This window comes from Solanum pennellii, chromosome 5 (assembly GCF_001406875.1).
Source record: "Solanum pennellii chromosome 5, SPENNV200".
NCBI lineage: Eukaryota > Viridiplantae > Streptophyta > Magnoliopsida > Solanales > Solanaceae > Solanum > Solanum pennellii.
In genome coordinates, this window is record NC_028641.1 from 77493729 (window position 1) to 77517993 (window position 24265).

General features: G+C 32.1%; 2 protein-coding genes across 4 annotated transcripts; one reads left to right on the forward strand and one right to left on the reverse strand.

Moving 5' to 3' along the window:
• Positions 1 to 3280: 3280 nt before the first annotated feature.
• LOC107020632 (patatin-like protein 6) lies at positions 3281 to 12896 on the forward strand. Of its 2 annotated transcripts, XM_015221074.2 has the most exons (3): positions 3741 to 4868; positions 7202 to 7501; positions 12414 to 12896. In XM_015221074.2, exons 1-2 carry the CDS (start codon positions 3741 to 3743, stop codon positions 7472 to 7474), a joined length of 1401 nt encoding a protein of 466 aa, XP_015076560.1. In that variant the 3' UTR covers positions 7475 to 7501; positions 12414 to 12896. The 2 variants fall into 2 exon arrangements, with proteins under 2 accessions (XP_015076559.1, XP_015076560.1); XM_015221073.2 differs by lacking the exon at positions 12414 to 12896 and having other exon boundaries at positions 3281 to 4868; positions 7202 to 7649.
• Positions 12897 to 13793: 897 nt separating this feature from the next.
• LOC107018481 (auxin response factor 11-like) lies at positions 13794 to 19430 on the reverse strand. 2 transcript variants are annotated; one of them, XM_015218975.2, is made up of 11 exons: positions 19244 to 19429; positions 18851 to 18960; positions 18565 to 18660; positions 17203 to 17259; positions 16970 to 17122; positions 16541 to 16625; positions 16149 to 16239; positions 15855 to 16025; positions 15651 to 15767; positions 15172 to 15563; positions 13794 to 14672 (listed from the first exon to the last, which is right to left on the reverse strand). In XM_015218975.2, exons 1-11 carry the CDS (start codon positions 19299 to 19301, stop codon positions 14050 to 14052), a joined length of 1953 nt encoding a protein of 650 aa, XP_015074461.1. In that variant the 5' UTR covers positions 19302 to 19429; the 3' UTR covers positions 13794 to 14049. The 2 variants fall into 2 exon arrangements, with proteins under 2 accessions (XP_015074461.1, XP_015074462.1); XM_015218976.2 differs by lacking the exon at positions 13794 to 14672 and adding an exon at positions 14679 to 14830 and having other exon boundaries at positions 19244 to 19430.
• Between the last annotated feature and the right edge of the window lie 4835 nt (positions 19431 to 24265).

Below are 24265 nucleotides of genomic sequence, written 5' to 3' on the forward strand. Positions count from 1 at the left end.
ATTTCACTGGGTATGTTGTTCTTGTTGCATTTATCTCTTAAAATCTTTGATTCATTCTCCTTTGACTATTATACTGCTCTTAGTTGAAAAGAGATCGGAAGTTGCAAGCTTTTGTTAAAAGAAGATGGGAGAGTAATTTTTTGATATTTAATACGTCAACCTACAATAAATAAAAAGGACAAATGGTAGTGTGAAGAAAGCATTTTCTTTGTTTCTCACCAGTGTTAGATATCCACACCGGGCCAGCTAATACATATATGCGTTGTTCAACTCTAATTAAGGGGCAAAATACTTATGATTAGGATTCTTCGTCTTCATATTTAAGACTTAAATTCGAGATATGTGGATAAGGATGTAGGAATTTTATCTCATTACAACATTTGAAGGTATATAAAGCACTAATTGTGGGCGGTACTTGGCGAATTTTTTTTTTATCTGTCCTATCTTTGACGGATAAAGTGTTACATGGTGAATTGACATGTATCTCTTAAAATTAGTTGAAATGTACGAAAGCTGGTCTAGACACCAAATTATAAAAGAATAAAGAAAACACCATTGTCAAAATTCTTGTTATTAGGTTATAAGGACATCAATTTGTAAAGTAGAAATTGTTGAAACACTCACCAATACCACACGCAACATAATTATTGTTTTTTAAGCAAATCGATTTGGATGGATACAATTATTGCAAGACAAAATGTCAATTAAGAACCAATTAATTAACAATTACTGAAATTTTAAAAACATTCTTCATGGGGTGTAAGAACAAAACAACTAGTCATAACAAATACTCACTGTCTATCTTTACTTGTTCACTAAATTATTATGAAATGTCTGATAATACTTGATCAATTTTATAAAATTAATGAATAATTTACAATGTTATGTCTATTTTATCCTTTCTATTAAATATTATTCATTTTTCAACGTTAGGATGACTGGTGTTTAACAAGAGTAATTTTGTAAAATTACTTCTATCATTGACGGCTTCTTAATTCTAATGTCAAGAGAACATTGAACAACTGTTATTGAATAGAGAGGTATTATAATTAAAATTTGATTATGGAAATGTTAAGCAATCAAATCATATTAGAGGTCTTGGTGCTTTAGTTGCATGAGACTCTTCACGTTTTGGACGTGAAAGTTCCCTTTCATTCTATCCAAGTAGGTACACCAAATATGGAAAAGAGTTACCATTTTCAAACTCTGATAATTCAAAAATAAAATAATTTATTCCTTACTCAAGTTCCCAGTAAAGACGAAACAAGATTTCGATAATTCCATTTACTATTTTTTCTTTATTCAAATCGAATTCTGATACATAAAATTAAAAAATCTTGAGTAGTTTATTTGATAGAAATGATAATTCCTTAGCACCTTACTAAATAAAGGGATTTGCTTTTGTGTATATTGTTCTGTTCGATCTTTTATGTTTTGATTTCACTTCTTTAGTTAGGCTACCATGCTTGATGCACGAGTTTCTTAACTACTTATAAGATTTATTTTTTTTAATTGTTCGTTCTCTTGTTGTTTTCGATAATAGCTTCAAGTCTCGACTAAGTAAGATTTGTATTTATATACATATATTTTTTAATTAAGATTAATTTTATTTTCAAAACTTGAATTACATAAAAGCATGTCTTATTTAAAATCAGTTTCTATCATAAAGAAATAATTGATTAATGATGAAAAATACTATTCATCATAACTTTCGAAGATGCTTATATAAATTTATTAATAGACGATCATAAACTATTCATTACTTTCTAAATGCTTCATATTTTCTACTCATTTTTTAAGATTTAGATCAATTACATGTTAACAAGTACTAACAAGTATGAAAGGAGGAAATAGTTTCTTTTTTCTTCTCTTGCAAAAGGAAATAACTTTTGACATTGCAAATTGTGCAATAATTAGTGCGTATGCATAACTTGCCGACAAAAATTAAATATATCAAAATAGAAAATCTTCTTTATTCATTAAAATAGAAAATAAATAAATAAAGGGCAACGACATTAACTTTGGTCCACAATATATTTGATCAAACTATTGGGATTTTAATGACAGAACAAATTCTCTCACACCTTTCTGCAAGTTCCTTTTTTTGTTAAGTATATAACAAGAAGTTTTCTAATAAAAAGCAATATGGCATTTATTATGCTTATTGCTTTGGTAGGATTCTAACTTACAAGTTTGGGATTCACCATTAATATAGGTTCGAAAGATTTATGAGGAATCCATTCTTTGACTATTGCAGCAATAACCATATATTCAGTTTAATTTACAATGACATATTTAATATAATATTATAAATAAAATTTAAATAGATAAAAATGTGAGCATATTTTATTCATAGCTTTGCAGGTAAAGACATTTTTGATAAACTCAAGGTTCCCAACCTAAAAAGAATATGAGCACAATGTAATTTTCAAATATATAACCTAAAAAGAATATAAGCACAATGTAGTTTATAAATATATGTACCTCAATATTGTAAAGATAGAAAATTGGACTAAGATTTTGCTTTTAACTTACTAAGTAAAATAATGATAAATAGTCATATACGTATATTATTGAGCAATTTTAGTCTGCTAAATTTATAGAAGTTAGTCATCTCTTTTTTTTTTCTCTTTTAAATATTTAAAAATCTTTGAGTGGTAGAACTTTGAAAATAAATAGGATTTAATATGAACTCGTAAAAGTTAGGCATATCTTTTTTTTTTGTCTCCATTAAATATTTAAAAATCTTTGAGTGGTAGAACTTTGAAAATATATAGGATTCAATATGAACTCATACTTGGAGGCAAAGCCCGGTAATTTGAAGGTCTTTGAGTTGTGAATTTTAGACTATTTAATTCGTAGCCGTTATTTTTTGAGTGCGCAGAAACTCTAATTTTTTATGTAATAGCTTGCAAATTAATAAAAGAAGTAATTTGTTTGCTTTTGCTAACAAGAAATTTCAAACTTCAGACTTTTAACATGGAAATTTCTAACCTAAATCATTAAGCAACCCCGAGATGAATTTTAGATTTCAAAATTATTAAGTTTCAAACTAAAAATTTGCATATATTTAGTAGATTTTTAAATAAATATAATATTATAATCAAAGTTGTTGGTTAGAGTTTAATTGAGCATATTTTTTACTACCTATTTTCTGATGTTCCATATAGTTTTTAATTTTTTATGTTAGGATTTCTAGAATTTGAGGACGGGTAATTTTTTATACTCATCGTCTTAATTTACGTGACTCTAACCCAAAAAAAAAAAAACTTTGTCCAATTCTTAAAAAAACAAAAACTTTTAGATAACCAAAACTGTCAAATAAGTGCTCAACTTGTTGCCTCCTCCTCTCCCCTCCTCCTTTTTGTCTTCTCTGCATAACTTTCTTCCTCCCCTGTATACTCATCCCCCCTTTGTGTGTATTTACATATACATACAGAGTGTGAGGGAAAAAGAGATATACCCACCAACAAATACATATATATTGATCAAATTCCTTCCCCAAAATCAATTTTCAGATCAATTTTGAAGCATCTCTGAGGTAAAAGGAGATTGAAAAAACTGTCTTCACGCTTGTGTAGCTAAAATACCTTTATATGGGTTGAAGGTTGAATTTTTTCAGCTGTTTGTTTTGGGAAAATCAGCAGATGGGTATTGAGGATATGGGAGAAATTAGGTGATTCCAATAAAGAGTCTTTTGAAATTTTGGATTTTTTTTTTTGAATTGGATTTGTTAAGAAATGGAGTCAAATATTATATCAGATATGCGACTAGAACCGAGCATTGATACAGATAAGCTAAGTTACGAGATTTTCTCTATTCTAGAAAGCAAATTCTTATTTGGTTACGATGATCAAAAGCTTTGGGTACCTAAAAATTTACCGTCTCCGGTTGAAGATGGCAAAAACGACGGCGTTTTAACCTCCACAGCGACGGAAAATATTCAGGCGATTAAGAATCAACGAGGAAAAATATGTATCCTCAGCATTGATGGTGGTGGAATGCGAAATATATTATCAGGTAAAGCTTTAGCGTATTTGGAACAAGCGTTGAAGGTTAAATCGGGGAATCCAGAAGCTAGAATCGCCGATTATTTCGACGTTGCTGTTGGTTCCGGCGTTGGAGGAATTTTCACGGCGATGTTATTTTCAACGAAGGATCAAAACCGTCCTGTTTTCCAAGCTGAAGATACATGGAAACTTCTAGAGGAACAAGGTAGAAGAATTTATCCTTCAAAAGGGTCAACTTCTGCCGGAAATGGTTTTCTCCGGCGAGTTCTCCGAGGTGGCGCAACCCGTTCAGATGCTTCCGGTTTAGAGAAAGTGATGAAAGAAGCATTTATGGATAAAAAAACCGGTCGAAGCCTTACGTTAAAGGATACTCTTAAACCGGTTTTAATCCCCTGTTATGACCTTTCCAGTACTGCACCGTTTTTGTTCTCCCGAGCTGATGCTTTCGAATCGGAAAGCTTTGATTTCCGGTTATGGGAAGTTTGCCGGGCTACATCAGCTGAACCGGGACTCTTCGAGCCGGTTTGTATGAAATCCGTCGATGGGAAAACCGGGTGCGTGGCGGTTGACGGCGGTTTAGCAATGAGCAACCCGACGGCCGCCGCGATTACCCACGTTCTTCATAACAAACAGGAATTTCCTTTCGTTAGAGGTGTTGAGGACATTTTGGTTCTTTCACTTGGAACAGGGCAGCTTCTAGAAGGAAGCTTCCAATATGAACATGTTAAAAAATGGAAGGCTAAGGACTGGGCTAAGCCAATGGCCCGAATCTCCGGCGATGGTGCCGCCGATATGGTGGATCACTCCGTCGCCATGGCGTTTGGGCAATGTCGGAGTAGCAACTACGTCCGTATTCAGGTAAATATATTTATCCGCACTCGATATTTATACGATTCTCGCAAAAATTGGTGGGCACGAACCGAAGTAAACTATATATTACTAAAATTGTTAGATTATAGAAGCTTATCTTTAATCATCTTATGTGTGTGTGACGTAGTAATCGATGCAGATAAAGAGTACTGTTGGAATATCAATTTAAACATGTAAAGTTTGGTGATTTCTCATGTTTATTGAACGAATTTACAGTATAACAAGTAAGTAGGTTATGGCTCATAAACTGTGTTAAAAACAAACTAGCTAAGTACAAATGATTTGTTTGAAATCTAATAAAAATGATTCACTTGAGTCAGAAATTTCGAATTCAAAAATAATATTATATTCAATGAAATTTCACAAGTATAGTTTGAGGAGCAAAGAATGTATGCAAATCTTTCTCTTACAATGTATAAGTAGAAAAATTATTTTCGAGAAAAATTATTTCGAGAGACTTTCGACTTAAGTATAGCAAATCAAAATTGTTATGAAGAAAAAATATGTCAATTAATAAAGAAAGGTATTCAAGAAAATAACAACAGTGATAATCACGAAATAATGTAGTAACTGAGTAAAATAGAAGTTTTTAAAGTGAGAAACTACACGTTCATACGTTAAAATTTCGAATTATTTCTGAGTCAACCTACTGTATACATACACTTTATGAAATTAATTCTTGAATCTTGATACATAACTAGAAAAATCATAGTTGTCACTACCAACTAGGGGAATTTTTGTAATGAATGTGTCTACTAGAAACAATGTTGTCATTACCAAACAACTGGATAAAGGGGATAGACTAATATCTTGATGGAAAAATAGGAAAATGTGAATGTTAATAAAGTAGATAATAGTAGTAGTAGTAACAATGATAAAGATTGAATTTTTCCCACCTGGGAATATAATAAAGAGCAGTCCTTTTCTGATGTCTAACTGGCAGAAGTGGATAATATCTGATGGTAGCCAGTTGCAGAATCATCAATATGGCACTTTCTGCCAATTTTATACATTAAATGTTCACAGCTGTTGTTTTCCATATTTAGCTGGGCATGATGACCATTCATCATCATCTAACAATTCTTTTATTTTTAAAATGCGGTATTACAGTCAACTTGCTTGTACCTCGATTAATTTCAAAGTTATTTGCTATTTTCATCATCACAGAATCGGACAACATTATTCATCAAAAACTTGAAAAAATGATCTAGCAAAATTTAATCACTCATATTTGACTTGTTTATGTTGACGATTTAAAGATTTTTCATGCTATCGACATATTTTTAAACTAGTAGTATGTGACTTGTCTTATTTTTGGGTGATTAATCCATTTATTAGTTATTATAAAAATTAACCTATAATTATCATTTAGGTTATATGTTAGTATAAAAATTTACATTGTGGTGTATAGAAGGTTAGACTTTACAGTTATAGAAATTCTCGGGTCACCTTTACCTGTTATAGTAGGTAACTTGCACAAATATCATATTTGAAGGAGCTTCTTCCACCATTTTCTCATCTTTGAGACTGTTGATCTATTACTATTCAGCCAAAGGTGGGTTTTTTTAACCATTTACAGATTACTTATTAAGGAAGACTTTAAAAGATAATGACTCTTACAAGTTAACTATGTATAAATATATTGTGTAGTGGATGTAAAAAAGTACTCTGGTTACTTTGTGAGGTAGGAGATTGACCAATGGGATATGCACTAGAGAATATTATATGCATAAAGGTATGATAATTGACTTGGTGACATATAATAATCTCTAGTGGAGGATGATTTAGAAGAATAATGGGATAGCTTAAACAAATTCAAATATGGAATATATGTTTTTTTGTACTTGCTAATCATTTGACTAAAGTTGTAGTGGGAAGGACAGATACTCTGTATTTTAATTAGAAATTTTAATTTTGAGCTTTGGCATGGAAAAATCCTGATAGGGAACGGTTCTTCTTCAATGAGACTTATGCGTCACAAATAAGGATTTGTTGGACCTAAATGCGAGTACCGGAGGCAGCATGAAAAATAAAAAGTGAAACCATAGCTTGTTTACTAAGTTTATACTAATATGCAAAGTAGAATAACTTGTAACCATACAAGTTTCTCTGTGTGGTTTATTAGAACAGTAGATGATTAATGCTCCCTCTAAACTTCAATAATTCCTCTCTATATTCCTTGAAATTTAACTTATACATTGATGTCAGATTGCTAATCTCACTTCTTTACGAACATTTGTTTGTTATCGTTTAGACAATTTAATAGTAAATAATTTCTTTACGTAGTCGATATATAAAAGTTAAGCTCTTCTCAAATGCAGGCTAATGGATCGAGCTTCGGTCGTTGTGGGGTGAGCATAGATGCTGATCCAAGTCCTAACAATGTGAGAAAGCTTGTGGGAATTGCAGATGAAATGCTGAAACAGAAAAATGTAGAGTCCCTGCTATTCGGTGGTAAGAAAATTGCAGAACAAAGCAATTTCCAGAAACTTGATTGGTTTGCTGGAGAACTTGTACAAGAGCATCAGAGGAGGAGTTGCAGGATAGCTCCCACTGTTGCATTTAAGCAACATCTCACAAATCAAGAAAAATAAATGAAAAGATCAAAAAAGAAAGATTTGGTAAGTTTTCTTTCTATCCCATCTTTCCCATTTTGTATGATTTGTCCACTGCCATCAACTTGTACTATATTAAATTTTAGTAAAATTTTATATAAATATACATATTTATATGAAGTTGCTATACAAAGAAGTAATGGTGTTGTTTGAAGGGGATGCAACACATGACGTGTATGCTTACCTCCAGCAGAGGCGATTTTAAGATTTTAAGTTTAGATTATTTATATCTATTAAGTGGGGTTGTGCGGATCCCATAACATGTATAATAGACCCGCTCCTTCTGACATTGAGTTTGAACCCTACCGGACAAACCTTGGTTTCCAGTTGGAAAAAGGGTAAAGGGGTGGGCTCATACTCCAATATAGTGGATATAGTGATTTTAAAATTTTGAATCCGCCTTTATTTGTTTCCAAGCATGTTCAAATCCTTATGCACCATAAATTCGCCCTGGGCCCTCTTTTTTAATCTTGTGTTGACATGCACTTTGTTGGCGAAGCGGTTAATAATAATTTCAATCATCTCACAGGGTGATGGAAGTTCACCCAAGTTATGGTTCTACAATCTCCCAACCAGTCGTGCCTTCTCTGATTCAATCAGAGGGCTAATATGTTCGACCAAGCAATCGTTTTATTTATTAATCTTGGTCAATTCAAGTTGATCCGAGGCTCTTTTGATCTCCAAACCGATCCCTTGGATCTTCTTTAGCCACGAGAAAACTTGGTTCTGTCGGAGTGGATATAGGTTTGAACATACAAGTTTGACAGGAGTCAATAGTTATGGTGCAAATCTTGTACGTGTTGAAAAATCACAACATATACCACAATTAGATTCCAAACCCAACCACTAACACTTATGATCTTTAACCTAGAATACAAAATCTGTAAAGTTCAAAACCTAGATCGGTTTCTTTTATATGTCTTATCTAAGTTTGCTGATGATGTCAACCAGGACCCATAATGCTCATTATTGGAACATTATGATCATACGAACCAAAAACATTGTTTTTTTCTTAGCAATAATTGAAGTTTTGTGAACAGAAATCACAAGAAGATTTAGGTGTTGTTTCTGTGCATCCGTGAGCTCAGTCTTGTCATTTTCTTTTTGTTTTAAAACATCAAATCACTTGGTGGTGGGTGTAATAGTAGTTATGAGAAGAGACTCTTCCATATTTTAGTCTACCGACACTTTTTGGTTCTTGGATTAAGATGACATTTTTATTAATCATCTTATATTGATATTTAAACCCCACAATACTTTTGTTTTTTTGCTATGTTGTGTCATTCGTGTCGGATCCTTCACAATGCATTATTTTTGAAGGGTTCCGTGTTAAGGATTGGAACTTCCCGTAAATTTTTCATTTGTTAGTCAATGATGGAACCTTGCATTTTCTTTTTAAAAAAATGAGGATTGATGAATTGAATGATATTTTTGTTTATATATGCACATGTTGACAAATTTGAAGAATTCGTGGGTAGGCGTGACTGAGGGGTTATATATTGTAATGTTTATATAACATTAGTGTATTTTTGCATGTTTTAGCAGATAATCTTTTTTATTTTGGGATAAGACTGAGGGGTTATATATTGTAATGTTTATATAACATTAGTGTATTTTTGCATGTTTTAGCAGATAATCTTTTTTATTTTGGGATAACTAGTTTTCGTTTTATAGGTCCATTACCTTTAGTAAATGATCCGATTGAGTAAAAATTCTCACACAATCTGAGTATAAAAGTTGAACTAATTTACTAGAGGCATTTACTTGTCAGTTGTCATCAAGGGTAGAGCTATAATATTAGGTATGTGTTAAAGTCTTCTGACTAGCGTAGTAATATTTAATTTGTGAATTTTGTAACTAAAACGAACTAAAAATTTGGTGAGGAATTCAGAACCTTTAAACTTCAATTATGTATTGGGGGGAGAAGGGTTTATTGTATAAATGTTGCTGAATTGTTTGTTACTGTCCATAGTCAAGAAAGATTTTTAAAGAAAAGGGACAGCTAGCTCTCCCTGTTTCATAAATCATGTTGTGGTTGACCATTGAAAGAAGCACCACCAAAAGATAATTTTGTACAGATAAAATCTCTTTATTTTTAGTCCGATGTCTTATATAGGTCCTATGCTTGACAAATTTGAATTAGTTGTGTTAGTAAGTTTGAAACATCATCAACAACTCAGCGTAAGTTTGAAAAAGGTAGGGTATATCAAACTTTATCTCTATCTAAGAGATAGATAGGTTATTTACGAAAGATCAGTTCAAGTAACTTCTAGCAAAGCAATTTAACTTTAAAAAGTATGAAGGTCCAAAGCAGACATAGCAAATAATTATAAAATCATTACAAAATATTCAAGAAAGACAGAACATAATAATAATACAATAACCAAAACAAATAACATGTACGGAAAAGAACCTAAAATACCTTCAAAGTATTGAAAATGGTACAAAATTATCCTCCACTCACCTAATGGCTCCAAAATACCCTTGTTATTCATTTTTTGGTTCAAACTTGACCACTTATTTAACGGTTTTAAATTTAGACTATTTAAATATTTTTTTAAATACGTGATTTATTATAATTTAACTTATTAGTATAATTTATAAATCAATTCACTACCCATCCATTACTAATTAAACTCCTCCAAATTAATAAACCCGTCACATTATTAATGCAACAATAGAAAAGCTACTGTCAATTGAGTGTTTTTAAAAAATTTGAGGTGAAAATATCTATAAAAGTAAATTATCATACATTCAAGTTTCTAAATAAAAATTACCGATAAACTTAAAAGTCTGATTATGTTCATCTTAATTTATTCTTACGTCTCAATTATGTGATGTTACTTCATAGGTAATTTTTTTTCACAATAATATATTAAAGGTTTTAAAACAAATCATAAATATTTATAAAATTATATTTTAAAAAAAGTGCATGTATTAATTCGGGATGTATTATTTCTTTACCTTTAATCATAAATTTCTAATTAAATCTTGAAAGAGAATTCTTTTGAAAGTGTCCTAAATAAGCGGCTCAACCTAAATTTAATTGGGGCTTCGATTCGGACTCGAATAATTTTGAATGTCATTTTTCAGGAATCTATAATTTCATCGTGTTTTAGTAGTGTTTATGACGATTTTGATATTATAATTGGATAATTAATTGGGTGAGGTTTAGTTAGTAATGAGTGAGTAGTGGGTTGGTTTATGAATTATATTAATAAATTAAATTATAACTAATAGTTGAACGCCAAGTATTTTAAAAAATATTAAAAAAGTTTAATTTTAAAAAAATTAAATAAATGGTTAATTTTGAAACCAAAGGTGGATGTCAAAAGTATTTTGAAGTCAATAGGTAGATGAGAAGGACATTTTGGAGCCAATAGGTGGATGAAGGATAATTTGTACCATTTTCAATACTTTAAGGGTATTTTAAATCATTTTCCTAACATGTATTAATAGAAGAAAAAAACTGTTGGAAAAAACACCTTATTTTTCTCTAGCTGTCTCTCATGGTGTCACTTTTACTTTTAAGAGTTGAAAGTTACATTTGAACATATATTAATATCAGAATTCCATCTACTTATTTCTCTCTTCTTTTTGAGTTGATTGTTTATTTTGGTTTGTAGGTCCCGTCTACCGTCCTTCCATGCTTACACTTTTTTCTTCTCATCTCCAACTTAACATCAACAATATATATCTGATATAATCCCACATAGTGGGTCGAAAGAGGGTAGATATACATAAATTTATTCTTACCTAGTCTTATGGAAGAAATGACGTTAGTACAAGAAACAACACCTAATAACAGAAAGCAACAAATAGTAATTGAATAAAATAATACATACGTGAAAAGAATTAACATATAGTAACAGAAATCGAAGGACAACACATCCTCAACTTAAAAAAAGATTTGGTTAATATAAGATGGAATATAAAGAGTACATAGCACAAAAACTTGTCAATGAGGAGAAAAATCTCTTCTTATTTGTGTACACGTGGGAGATGATAAATATCCGATGAATTTGTTAAGGTACACATAAATTGATCCGAACACTATCATAATAAAAAAGAATCTTGGATTGAACAACATCTTTTAGTAAAAAAGAAACTTGTCAACCTATATATGATTTGGACACAATTATTAAGTAGGGCCAATAAAGTAAGAATACTATTTGGCAGATAGTGATGTGCCAACCCCTTCTAATCCTACTTGTAATGTTTATAGTACCTTGCCTACAGAGTTTTGAATTATTTCTGATGAAATTCAACAGGGAGAAAGAATGGTCAAAAGAATAGTCATAATCTTAGAAAGAAGAGAAAGCAGGCTATTATGTTGATGCTGCTTTGTATCAAATTATTGGTGAACTATGTTGCTCGAACTTTTTGAAGATATTGTTAGGTGTGTGTCGAATCTTTCAAAAGTAATGCTTTTTTACATGATTCGATTCCACTGTAATAATATTTTTACAAAGTTCGAACAACATAATTGGTGGGTGGCTTGTTTATACTAGTTGAAGTCATAGTTTAAAGCACCTTTCACCCACCCTAACTCACATTACCTCCGCCTATTGTTCAAATACTTATTTTTTAGAAATATATTTTCTTCATTCCAAACACTAAAAATTTCAGTCAAAAGCCTAAATTTTGCATCTCACATGTTTAACAAACCAACTCTTTACAATATATATATACACTTAATCATATTAATAAGGGGCAGATTTAGTGCAATCATTATGGATTCACGACTTCATATGAACTTGATAACTTTTTGTCCAAATTATGATGTATTAGAATATATTTAGCTCGAAACTCAATATGTTGATCCAGCTATTTTATAAATTATTTTAAAATTATTTTAGAATATCATAAACTCAATTTTGGATTTTCCCTAACCATTTTTATCTCCCTCTGCATGCAGGAAAAGTTGCTTTCAAAATTAGAGTTGGTATTAAAAAAAAAAAAAAAAAAAGTAAAGATGATAAAATAGTAACCTTTACTTTTTGGAAGAGTAAAAGATAAAGCTAGTGGGTTCCTTCGGGGAATTTTCATGGATTGAAGTGAAAAGGACACTCGTTTGTTTATAATGAGAAAAAAAAAAGAAAAAGAAAAAGGAGAAAACAAGAAGGGATTTGATGAATCTTGGTGGGAACTTTTTTGCCTTCCATAGGACAGGCATTGTGATGATTGCCTTTTTTTAAAAATATTTATTCGTATAGAGTGTTTATATTTAATGAAGGTAACTATGAAAACAAATATTCAATGTGTAATTGTGATTGAGAGATAAATCTGTGTATGTATAGACATGTTATGTATTCTTGATTTGGTGCAAATATTCGGTGTAGATATATATGTATCGTGATGTTTCTCTCCTTTTGTTATTGTTAAGTAAGGTTCGGAATCATTGGGTCTAATTATTAGTTATGCGGAGATTATTATAGTTCAAAGTCTTTATTTTTGCCCCTATTGCATATTTAATGAAAAATTGTGAGTTAAAGTACTCTTAACTATGATTTAAATTTCTCAAGGTAGCACTTTAGATTCTACATAAATTGTGTTTTAGTATATAATTTGCAAGGCATACATTTAGAGGCCTTCTTTTTGTCCCACAAACTCTTTGTAGGAATAAGCTAGGCCTCTTTAAGACATAATTTTGTGGGTATTGAAATTGAACTTGTGTCTCTATTACCAGAAGTTATGTAAGAACGAGGTTATGTCTTACAAGGCATAGCTTGTGGATTATGTCTAAATTTGAATTTATGCCTCTCTTGGTGTAAGTTAGGTAGGAACTAAGTACAACTTGTATTATATTATGATATGACATTCGTGCTTCGAAAGAACACAAAACCAATAAGATGGTTTCTGGGCCGCATAGTTGAATTCAGCCCAACGTTATAGCACATAGGTCCAGCCCAATTAGAATTTATAAAGCAATGTTAGGACTCTAGACCTTATGGATTGAACCATTTGAGAAGGTAAGGACTTGCAATAAAACACAAGAGTTTTAGTAGTTCAGTTGGTTGACTATCTAACTTTTCACTTAGTTGATTAAAAATGAAAAGAAAAAAACACAACGGTATCACAAATTCAAGTGTCAACTAAAAAACACTTTCATAGAGCTTATTCTAAATTGTAAGCAGGGGACAACAGTATCACAAATTCAAGTGTCAACTAAAAAACACTTTCATAGAGCTTATTCTAAACTGTGAGCAGGGGACTGCTTAATATGGGTTTGCGAGAACACATTAACTTTGTCCTAAACTTTATATTTGTGTTAATCATTTCATTTAATATGTGGTCCTGAATCCATAAACTGAAAAACTCAACTCCACCTCTAATCGTAAGAGTTCCTATCATTATAGAAAAAAACCAAAATAGTCCATATTCTTTGAACTTGAGATCAAAATGATCGTATCTCTCTTGCATGGAGCATCAATAGTCGTCATTTTCTGACAAATTGCTACAGTCATTTTGAGCCTCCGCCCAAAGATAATGGACTATGTCCGGCTTTTTCTCTTTATCATGTAGTCAAATACAAAGGATAACATCACTGGAAACTACAACAAACCCTCCAAGACAGAGTGCAATCTCATAGGGGGATTAGGGCCAACCTTTAGAGATAGTTCATGAAGCTCCTTGTCTATACATCCAAGTTCCCCATCCAGCTGCTTAAATGTCTCCTCCATTCTACGTGTGAGTGCTTGTCGCCGTTGCAGTAAACTTTCCATGCTAAATACTTCATCGATATGCAGTAAACGGTTTTCAAGCCAGCCTATTTCAATGCCACTTAACTTTAGGTCCCAGATATGTTGCCTAGCAACATTGAACTGATCCTTTGACAAGTTCACTATTGTAAGATTATCAAGAAAGTAGACTAACTCAGCCAATATTTCCAAATACACCGACTGAAGTATGCTACTTGCTACCCTGAAGTTCACGAGGGAATCAGGGTACCGCGAGACAACCCTACTGAGTATTGGTAAAGTTCGTCGTGCTACTTGATAGCCTCTCCAAGGAACTTGCTCATCACCACGACCAGGTCCTTCGTAGGGAATCTGACTCGGGTTTGAAGAGATAGACATCACTTGGAAGGAATTCGGATGCTCCAATACAGAAGAAGTCCGTCTAGAGTGATCTTCTGAGGCATTTGGCTGACTGGGAGTAACAGTCTCTTCTTGCTCTTCAAGACATTCCCCGAAATCAACAAGGACAATCTTTAGCTTTCTTAAAATGACAAATTCAGATAAAGGAGCATAAATAAACTGGTTACAGCTAGGCTTTTATTCAATAATGGAGCAGCAGCCTTGTAAAACTATCCAAATTGAGGAATCATGACTCCTACATATAGACAGACCAAAATATTACAACTTAGAGTTAATATTCTTCGCGGTATAGTCATTTTATGAACACCCCTTTCTTATTTTTTAGAGTTTGAGTGGAGACAAAGTTTAACAATGTGAAGAAAACTTATGGATCTTATGGGTTTCAACAAACGGTATGTATAATATACCAAAAGTACTCTTTGAATCTTGTACTTTTAGATGTCATGCCATTCCTATAAGTGAATGTCATCAATGGTGGAATTGCATACTCAGTAGATATAGAGAAGTGGTAGTCTTTTCTAAACTGACTAAAAGGAAAGTAAAACACATAATTGAAACGGAGGAAGTAACTATTACCTTGTAGCGTTGATCTGAACCAATCACTGCCCAAATCCAAAGCTATAGTATCGAGACTAGTGTTTGTAGAGTCTGGAAAGTCAAAATCCTTGAATAGTTCATACAAGTCCTCATCTCTAGTTTGGGTGCTTACAGTGTCATTTGGAATAGATCCCTCATTATTCTCCCTTGCGACTGCTGCATGCAGTTGCAGTCCATTGTCCTCTACAGGGGCAAAACAATGGATATTATTAAGCGACCCAATTGTCTGCTGCCTGATCTCCAAATCTATCATAGTAGATTGAGCACAATCAAGTACTGCTTCCGAGTCTTGCATGTACTGATCCTCCTCGAGCATAAAATTTGTGGTCTGTTGACTCTGAGACAAAGATATCTGGTCCAGATCATTTGTTCTGCATATCAAAATAGCAAATTAATGTATTGCAATTCTTTCTGCGGAAGACTTGTATATAAAAGTTAGGAACTCATCGTTCCATTACCTTCTCACATGACAGGAGTCCTCACTCTCAATTTGCATTCGAGAGATCATGCCAACTCCAATGCCATGGTTTCCACCTTCAAAATACTTGCTCATGCTCATAATAAATTGACTTGATCTGCAACATTCAACCAAAAACATATTCATGTAAAACTGTGACAGTGAAGTTCTCATAGCAGACTTCCTTTTAGTTCAAAAGTCATACTTATTGTAACATGGCTTCTGGTAAACAAAAAAGAGACTTTTGGTTGCAAAGGCATGAGAAGCAACGGCAAGAACCACTTCCATGCTTTGTCTTGAAAATGTTGATGCTCCAATAGAACAGTGTTGATAAGATAAACGTCTAATCCCAACATGTAGTTTGCCAGTCTCATCCCTTGAAGCAAAATCAAAGGAAATAAATCAAATGAGGTATGAAAAGCTAAAGATTCTCCAAGATGCATAATTGTAGGAGACGTAGCTCGACAGTAACGACAAAAATATGCCATCAGAAAAGTACCTTAAGAACACAACTAAATCTCCGGCAAGCAATTTCTTACTAGTAACGAATGTACTCCAGCCATTTGTGAGTGAATGCCTCCGTGGTTGGCCTACTCAGTGTAGTTAAGATTTAAAAAAACGGAGAGAAAAAGAATAGAACATCAAGATATAGATATAGCTCATCCACTTAATTTTGGTGTTCTTCTTGATATAAAAAACAAAGAATAGAAACATCTTAGTCTAAAAAGTACAACAATGGTCGTTTTCATTTTTGACGATGAGCCATAAACTCAAAATCCTACCATAGCAGGTAAAATTTTAGTCTCATTCTTTGTCATTCGTCAAGTTGAATAACAAAACAATAATTCATGTGGTCGATATTCAATCTTAACATAGGAGAGGAGGGATTGCCTTGGTATGCATGTTTAAAGCGCCATTCATTTCCTTTAAGATCCTTTGCTATCAGTTCTTGGCATGGCTTTTCTTGTCGCTTGTCCTGATCATTGAAGAAACCAATCCAAAAATTCAAAATCTAGTCAACGAGTTACCTTAAATCTTTACACATAAAAGAAATACAATAATAACTACGCCACAATCCCAGGCTAGTTGGGAACGGCTATATGAATTCACACACACAACAACAACATACCCAGTGTAGCCCAACTCTCTGGGGTCTAGGGAGGGTAGAGTGTATATAGACCTTACCCCTACCTCAAAGGTAGAGAGGTTGTTTCCAATAGACCCTCGACTCAAGGAAAAAATCGTCCGAGTCAGAATTCATACACGCAAAAAAAAAAAAGGAAAAATTTGAGAAACAGATACAATTAATTAGTGCATTACCAAGGGAGGAAAGCATTTGACAGCATCTTTCAGGGGCACAGACAGTCCCCAATTGCTTTTTATATCAGATTGAGTTAAACACTTGCAAAACGACTGGAACTGGGGCCTTGGAGTGTCTAGAGGACTAAAATCCGCAGCTGTTGGCTCATTTTGCTGCAAGGAGTGGTATTCTTGGCTGTAAACAAGAGTTTATCCTGGATAATCTTTACAAATCAAGTAAATTGAGTTCTTACATCTTGATTTGGAATTAATATGGTCTCAGCATAAACCTCTTCCGTCTCATGTTCAACCTACCAAAAAATAACTATTGCAGACAAATGGCTCCGCAAATCTTGCTTTAAACAAATACTGCTTCAGAGTAAGATGGTATAATACATAAAAGCACTCAAACTTGGCCTCAACTAGCAAATACGTATTCCAACCTTGAGCTTGCACATCTAGACACCTCAACCTGGTGTCAACCGAAAACTAGATACTCCAACTCATGGACACCTAACGTTTATGTGACACATAAATTTTGGAGGTGTCTAGATGATCCTTTTGTGAGTTGGAGTTATTCAATTGACACAATGGAGACCAGTTGAGGTGTCTAGCTATGCATACCTAAAGTTGGAGTGCTTACTTGCCAATTGGGGCTAAGTTTGTGTGTCTGTTTATATATTATGCCTAATAAGATTAGTACGTCTAAAATGGACAATATGTAGCAATTAGGGACATTAACTTCAGATCATTTGGGTGCCTCAATTAGTCAAGTTTTCTTGAGTCTATGAGATTCTCATAAACCCAATATCAGAACACGAATCACTAGAGTTGATTCCAACAATTGGGGCTCATTGCTCTAATCATACTTCTTCATCAACTTAAAGAATAGGCTTTGTTGGTGAGCATAGTTGGACCATGGAGGATCCATATGCATGGATAAAATCACATGATGAATGGAATTCACAAATTATCAAACAGCTAGTGAATATGGGTCACTTACCTCATTGTGAATCTTTTATCAAAGAGGACCTACACCTAAAATAGGAATTTCTAATGCAGCACTAAATGTTGGTACTCAAATCACACGGTCTATGAGTACAAAAAACAAATTGTGATTAGCAATAACCATGAGATCTAATTGTCAACAATAACAAGCTCGTAAACATTGGAACTAGCTAAACAAGGGATCTAATTGTCTAATAATAGTCATCAACAACGACAAATAACTACTACTAAAACTACTAATACAACTATGCCTCATCCCCAAGCAAGTAGTGGTCACGTTATGAATCCTCACACATCATATCGCTTAATTTAAGCTCTAATTGTCTAGCATAGAATGATTTGCACTTCAAGATCTTTTCTTGGGTGAAATCATTTCTTCCCACTGGACCTTCTATATTGTGAATATATAGGGTGCAAATACCAACTTCTTGTAAGAATTTCCTAAAGAAAATTAAATGACACTAACATGGAGGAGGTTGTTTATTCCTAACCAATCCCAAGAATAATAGGCAAAAGTCCTTAAGATCCATTAATCTTACTACACCAACTCCCACAAAAAGATAAAAACTATCTCAAAAACATTTGAAATGATCAATTATCACGCGTACCAGAAGACGAATATGAAGAACACGACAAAGGATCTTTGGAGGTAAGTTGGACAATTGTAGTTTTTCAATCAGCTCCTGGTTGGATGATTGCTCCAGCTGGCCAAAACCAAAAATTCATTAGGAAGAAAAAATACAGGCTTAGTAGCCTAGTTTACTGAATTCAACTGAACCTGTATTCTTTAACTCGGAGCATGAACATACAATAACATACCACATGGAACATAAAGCCATAAATATAGAACCCATAATTTCAAAAACTATCAAAAAAATCCCTAAAATTGTTAACCTGCTCCACATGAAGTCTTGGGAAGTAGTATACTCTCTCCCCAGCCTTTGAAACATCCAACAATGAACCAGAACAGGCCTTCCATATTTCCCTACACAGATCATCATCACCTGACAAATCACCCACCCAAAAAACAAAACAATCTATAAATCAACAACGTCAACAACATATCCCATGTAATCCCACATCACGGCCTTGCCCCTATGAAGGTAGAGAGGTTGTTTCCAACTATTAAATGAAGCACATCAAAATCAGTAAGAAAGGAAAATACAGTAATAGTAAAGAAATCATAAAGCAGTAGCAAAGACAGTACATAAACAATAATCTATAAATCAAGAGTGAAAAATGTCCCCTTTTTTTTGTATAAAAACAAATAAAGCTAGAATCTTGAACCTTTAAATGGCATATGATTTAGGTATTTCTGCTGTGAAAACCACAGTTGATCAACCATAATCAAAAGCACAAAAAAAGTATACAACTTGCTAAAGGGAACCACAAAAGACAATCTTTTTTAGGTTAATATCTATCACAATCACAAATTCACAATCACAATTTTGGTAGGTACAGTTAAAGATAAAAGGAACTGACATCAAAATAAGTATTTATTAATTCAACCAGCAATGATGCTTCTTCGTTTTTTCTTCATCCCCAACCCCCCCCCCCAAGCCCAGCCAACCCCTCTATTTTTAAATATGTTCATTTTTCTCCATTAACGCGGCTTCATTAGGCTTCACTCTTGTGTGTAGCAGTGTGTGGAAAAAGAGTAACGCGGCCACACAAATATGCAAAAGGTCTGAATTGGATACTCGCATGCGGGGTACGGTACACTATTGATAACTTTGCTTTGGTAATTTCTTATTTTCAGTTTTAATTTATTTGTGTGATTTTGATTTTATGAAATTTTAAAAATAAAGAAAATTTATAAAAATCTTTATGATCTTAAATGAAAATGGGATGACTAGTGCTTCGTGGGAGAGAAAGATAATCATCTTTTTCGTACTTAGTGTTTCAGAAATAGTTGGAGGCACAATGCTCTTAATTAGTGTCGTTAAAATGGGCTTAGTCATGGGACCTGCTTAACCCAATTCATTAATGGGATATGATTTTTCAAGTTCATTTAAAATTAGGGATAAAAGTCCGACTCATATAAGCTTTTGGCCCCCTGAGGCTTGATCGGGGTCGGGGTCGACCCATGGGTCAAAATTTTTTATGAAAGGTAACTTACAATAATCTCTCTAATATATAATCTAATTGCTTAAATACACGTTATGTTGTAACATTATGAATCTTACTAAATTTTGGTACGTTCGGATACGTGTATCTCGAAATATATGGATTCAAAATTAGGTTAATTTGTTCTAGATAAACTCTAACCAAGTAGATTCACATGTATCTAGAATACATAAACAAATTTCGCGCTCTCACCTCCCTCCCATCTTGCTTGTCACTCTCTTATGTTGCTCGCATATCTGGTACGCGAGATCATGCTAATTAGACCATATTTTTTTTGCTAGCGTCATCGAAATAACACCATTGTTTGCTATATATATGATTTGGAAATCTTCTCATTTTCTTGATGTAATAGAATTATAAGTTCGAAAAGAAAAAAAGAAGGGTTAGCCCGCCCTAGCCCTCGACCCTTTTAGGTTTGGGTTGAACATTTTCAGGCTCTTCCAAATAAAGGGACAGTCTGCCCTAGCCCTTCAAATTTCTTGGTCCGAAGGCTTGGGCCGGGTGAGAAACATCATTCCTTAACATAGTTTTAAATTTTAAAATACCTTATACTTTGTCCTTATTTTATTTTTCATATACACCGAAAAAATAATTTAACAACTAATTAAATCGAACCTAAGTTGTGCTTGATATAAGGTGCAAACTTTTTTAAAATCAAAAAATCGAATCGAAATTTAATAAAATCGAACTGAAGAACCGACCATCAACCCCTACATGGGCTACACTAAACATTATAATATATTTATTTTACAAGTTTTTTTTGCTTTGAGCAAAAAGTAAGATAATCACGTATGTAAGTATGGTATATGATAAAGGCTAAACACCAAACACACTCGATTGATGTTTACTGTTATTTGTAAAGGCAAAGTTCAAATATTTTTTTACTAAGGTGCAGGTAAATGATTAAACTTTCAGTTAGCTATGTTTCAACTCTGTCATACATTACTGAAATATATATAAAAACAAACATAAATTTCATATATATGTGTTTGAACAAAAAATAATAATGTATAGTTCAAACTTCATAACAATTCAACACACTATTTAACACTCAAATATACTTTAAATAAGTTCAAATTTGAAATATATATTTCATATATCATAAAGAACAACACACAATCATTAATCTATCAAAAAAACATCCATTTAACAAACTCCAAAATTTATTTCTAATAAGCTTAAATTTGAAACATATATTCCTTATATCATAAAGAGCATATTTCAGTCATTAATTTGTCAATGTCATAATAAATTGGACAAAACAATTTAACATTCTTTTAATTTATTCAAATATGTTTGCTTAGTTATAAAATGCATAAATAATGTATATATATGTTTTTCTCATGACAAGAAAAACATAGGGTAAAAATCTTGTAAACTAGGCAAGCTCCGCTCGATTAGCTCGGTTCAGAAGACAAACTTCTTGTTTTCGCTGTCAAAGATTTCGAACTTGAGACCACCAACATAAAAGTCTCAAGTCCAAATCACTTGATCACCTGGAAGGATCATTTATACACACATATTGTTTCACCTTAAAACTATCTAATATTAAATATTTATATAAAAAAAATATTACTTAAAACGAATCGACTGAAATAGAAATCACCTAAAATTTTAACTCATTTTTAAGCCTCCATCTGAAAATATAGTGGACTATGTTGGGCCTTTTCTACTTATCATGCAGTCAAATATAAAGGAATTGAAAACTACAACAGGCCCTCCAAGACAGGGTGGGGAATTTGGGCCAACCTTTAGAGACCATAATTCTGAAGTGTAACTGTTTTTTCCGTAGACGTTAACTTGCATCACGTACGCTTGAACCATCATTTATAGAATATCTTTTCTCTAGGAAACCTACTTACTAAAAAATGAGAAATATCATCTTTTTTCTTCTTTATTGACTAAATCTGTTAATTCAGATGTGATTATATAAAATATTTTTTTTCTAAAAAAAATCATATCAAAATTATTTTATTTTCAAAACTCAAAACTCAATGTCAAAATCTCATCCATGTCTCACCACACATCCTTTGGTGATAAATTATTGTTATCAAACTAGGAAATAATAAAGAGGGAAGTGATGCAAGCAAGTTGAATATTTTTAGAATCTTTTGAAGTACTTATTTATTTTTCAGAACCTACAGAATACATACACAGAAAATATATCTTTAGAATCTTTTCTTATATATATTATTCTTCTAAAACTTTCAGAAAACAGATCAGTGGAAAAATCATTTATATCTTGATTATTTACTGAAAAAAAAAGACTACCATAAATTATTAAATTCAAGTATTCTACTTGTACAAATTATTGAACTAAAGTACTTCATAGAAAGTTCAGGTATATTAATATTGTGTAAACTATAAAACTATTCTAAAACGAAAAATTGCTCAATTTTGTCCTTTGTTACACTAGTGAGTACGTAGTTACATGGATGGAAGGTACGGTGTGATCGATTATCCTCATCATCGTAAAATTATATTAAATATATATAGAAAATAACACTATCTATATAAAAAAAAATTTAAAAGGAAGATGCACAAACATTTCATGTTTATGATGGGTCCAGGGAATGATCGTTCCTAGGAGAGGGGTGTATTAAATTCATAATTTTCGACGTTGAAGCTAGTATAAATTATATGTACAAATTTACTAAAATTGCAATATAGTATAATGATTAAATAATTTTAAAAATTTAATGAATTTAATAATAATTAAAAATCTTAAAAGGTTGCATTTATATAACTTAAATCCTAGATTCACATATTTGTTTACACTTCAAGAGGTGTGATGTCGATATCTGACCTTATATATATACAATTATTTGTGAAAACTTCTATAACTCAAGAGTCAAGAGTCAAGACAAGAACATAATAGTTGAATGAGTCGATGTCAACTATATAAAGATTTGTATGATAGTTCCGATGTCACTTTATTGGGGCGAATAACCCAAAACTCGTACCTCTATATATCAAGTCTTGATCTTGATACCTCTTGATGATATTTCTTTCAACTTTATCGATAATTCATATATATGTCATTTATAAATAAGTAATATTCTACTCCTATCTAAGTTGAAATTAGGCATTTTACCTTTCATTAAAACGTTACACCAAAATTTAACCAAAGAAAAAAATGTCTAATTTCAATTAATATAAAAAACAAATTGACTTTTTTTTACAAATTAGAAATATTTTACTTATGTAAAAGGAATATTATACAAAAATAAAGGTAATTTTTAGTCAGAAAAAAAATTGTACAAAAACAGCACTAAGGTGGGCAATCAAGAAAAAGGGGCTGTCCATTTTACTGTTAAAGAATAAAGTTAAACAGTAAATTATTCATCAGAAATTGAGGTAATAATAAAGTGAAAAAAGTGAAGAAAAAAAAAAGGACACTACTTTTTACAGATTAAAGATTATGAATATTTTTTTCCCTTAAAAAAAGAAAAAGAAAAAGAGAGTTTTAGTGGCCACTATTATCCACTTTTTTCCTTTTTATTTTTTTAATTGTCTTTTTCTTTTCAGATTCAGACAATAAGCTGGCAATTCAGAAGAATGTTTTGTGGATAGGAGTTTGGTTAGAGGTAAAAGAACCTTTGTAGGTTTTGGTTGGTGAAAACTTTTAACTTGTTACTAGTTGAGTTTAACTTTTATGAATATTTAATACCAAAATAACTTTATATTATTTAATATTATTAAGAATTAAAAAGATAATCACAAATAAGTGATTAATAGTGAATTTTTTAAATGAATGGTATCCCTCTCCTATCAGCTTCTGAAAAGATGAAATTAGTTATGAAAATCATCATTAACATGACACTAAATTACCTCTTAGATAATATTTTTCTCTTGATAAATTCGTTAGGGAGATTTTTTTTATTGTTTAGAAATAGAAGTTATACATGGCTAATTTTTATTATTTTTGATAATATGTTGGTTAAAATCTGTTTACTAAGACTTGAACAAATAAAAAAAATTATTATTTTTTGAGATCTGATCATTAAATTATCATGATTCTTCTCTAACTTTTATTAATCACTAAGCTATATTGTTAAAATAATTAGTTATTCCAACTAGCTTATTATGATTATATTCAAAATACATATGTAAATAATATAATGTTACTAGTTGTGTTTTGGTTTAGTTGGGGTTTGGGTTAGGTTGGGAGGGGGGGGGGGG